The sequence below is a fragment of the Glossina fuscipes genome, unplaced genomic scaffold (genome assembly GCF_014805625.2).
Source record: "Glossina fuscipes isolate IAEA_lab_2018 unplaced genomic scaffold, Yale_Gfus_2 81244, whole genome shotgun sequence".
In the NCBI taxonomy this organism is placed as follows: Eukaryota; Metazoa; Arthropoda; class Insecta; order Diptera; family Glossinidae; genus Glossina; species Glossina fuscipes.
The window spans coordinates 1-1,723 of record NW_024004677.1 but is presented as its reverse complement, the minus strand read 5'-3'; the positions used below and the strand labels follow the sequence as shown (position 1 = coordinate 1,723).

At 35.8% G+C, this 1,723-nt stretch overlaps 1 protein-coding gene across 1 annotated transcript; it reads left to right on the top strand.

Annotated features, from left to right (window-relative positions):
• Window positions 1-7: 7 nt before the first annotated feature.
• LOC119644043 (transcription factor grauzone-like) lies at window positions 8-1,711 on the top strand (the record flags this gene model as incomplete). Its single annotated transcript, XM_038043572.1, has 4 exons — window positions 8-120; window positions 180-1,003; window positions 1,063-1,449; window positions 1,505-1,711. Coding segments are annotated over exons 1-4 (1,529 nt in total), but the record flags the coding sequence as incomplete, so codon positions are not given.
• Window positions 1,712-1,723: the final 12 nt, after the last annotated feature.

Here is a 1,723-nt window from a genome sequence, read left to right as displayed (position 1 = left end):
GAACTAAGAATGATTTGTCGCTTGTGTTTGAAAGAAGTTAATGAATTTAAAAGCGTCTTTGATGCGGCGGAGTCCAAACTGGATATGGCCTCAATAATTGCAAAATATTTTTGGTTTGAGGTAAATAATTTTCGACTATTTCCGCAAAGAAAATAAAAAAGTTTTCTTCTGTTCTGCAGCTCCAACAAAACGATCAAATATCAACAGTAATTTGTAATAATTGTTGGCTTAAAGTCTCTGATTTCCATGAGTTCTATAAAAGTGTTGAGAAAGCTCAGAGCAATTTAGGCGAGAATGTCGTAGTGAAACTAGAAAACAATAATGTAGAGCATTCCATAGAAAATGTTATGATTCAATCGATTCCTTTTTCAAATAAACTTGAGCCCAATGATGATTTGAACGAATCTAATGATGAGTATCCTTTCGAGATGCCAATAGATGAGGCGGATAATAAATCATCATTACTTCTAAAAGAAAACGATTTCAATGACAAACGTTTTAGCACTAATGCTGCGGAAGAAGTTAGGAATGTCATTAATTACAAAGACGAAAAATTTGGTGACGACGATGGCGACCCATTTAATAGCGAGGAAACAAAAATTGGCAACAAAAGAAAAAGTACTAAACTATCAAAAAAGGAAAAATCTGTCAAGTCTGCAAGAACGATTAGAATGAAAAATGCTTCGCCCAAATTACCACGGAGTACAAATGAAAAAGGTACAAGAAAATTGAGTAAAAGCGAAAACAATGATCCAAAAAAGACAAAAATGAAAAAACCCCTTGAAGATCCCAAAAGTTTGGCTATCGATGAGGAGATCGCTAAGTTTATGAAACTACAATGTGAGCGATGCAAGTTGGAAGTTGCAAACTTTAGCGCTCTTCAAAGTCATATGCTCACCGAACATAAAATCAAAGGTTACACCCGATGTTGTCATAGGAAATTTTCGTCGCGAGTTTTGCTAATTGACCATATACGACAGCATGCAAATCCCGATTGTTTCAAGTGAATAAATTCACGTGGGTCAATTTGATTTCTAAATATTATTTTGATTTTGTTTTTAGATGCGGTCCATGTAAGCGGGTTTTCGCAGACCGTAAATCTATGCAAAATCATTTCCTTATCAAACATCAAAAGGATGAGGATAAAATGTTCTCCTGCTCACAATGTTCCAAGAAATTTGTTAGAAGATATTTATTACGACAGCATGAATTGGTGGGTCATGGCGACCATAAAAACGCTTCTTTAGCTGTTGATGAGGAAATAGCCAAATTTATGTCATTACATTGTGAAAAATGCAACGAAGAGGCGACCAACTTTAGAGCCCTTAATCGGCATATGCGTGCTGAACACAACGTGCAAGGCTACGTCAGATGTTGTAATAGGAAATTTCGTGAGCGTGGTTCGCTTGTTGAGCACATACGCGCACATTTAAATCCTGCTTGTTACAAGCAAGTAAATCCATTTTTAAGGAAAACGTTAAATAATTTTTTTTTTTTTTTCTAGATGTGGGGAGTGTAGTCTCGTTTTTCCCGATCGCAAGTCGATGCGCAATCATTTTCTTATGATTCACCAAAAGGACGAAGACAAACCTTTTGCTTGTTTTGCTTGTTCTCAGTGTTCCAATAAATTTGTTACAGTATACTTGTTACAATTACATAAAGTGGTTGCTCATGGTGACCCTACAAATACTTGCAAAAGCTGTAGCAGAAAGTAAGCTGTTTA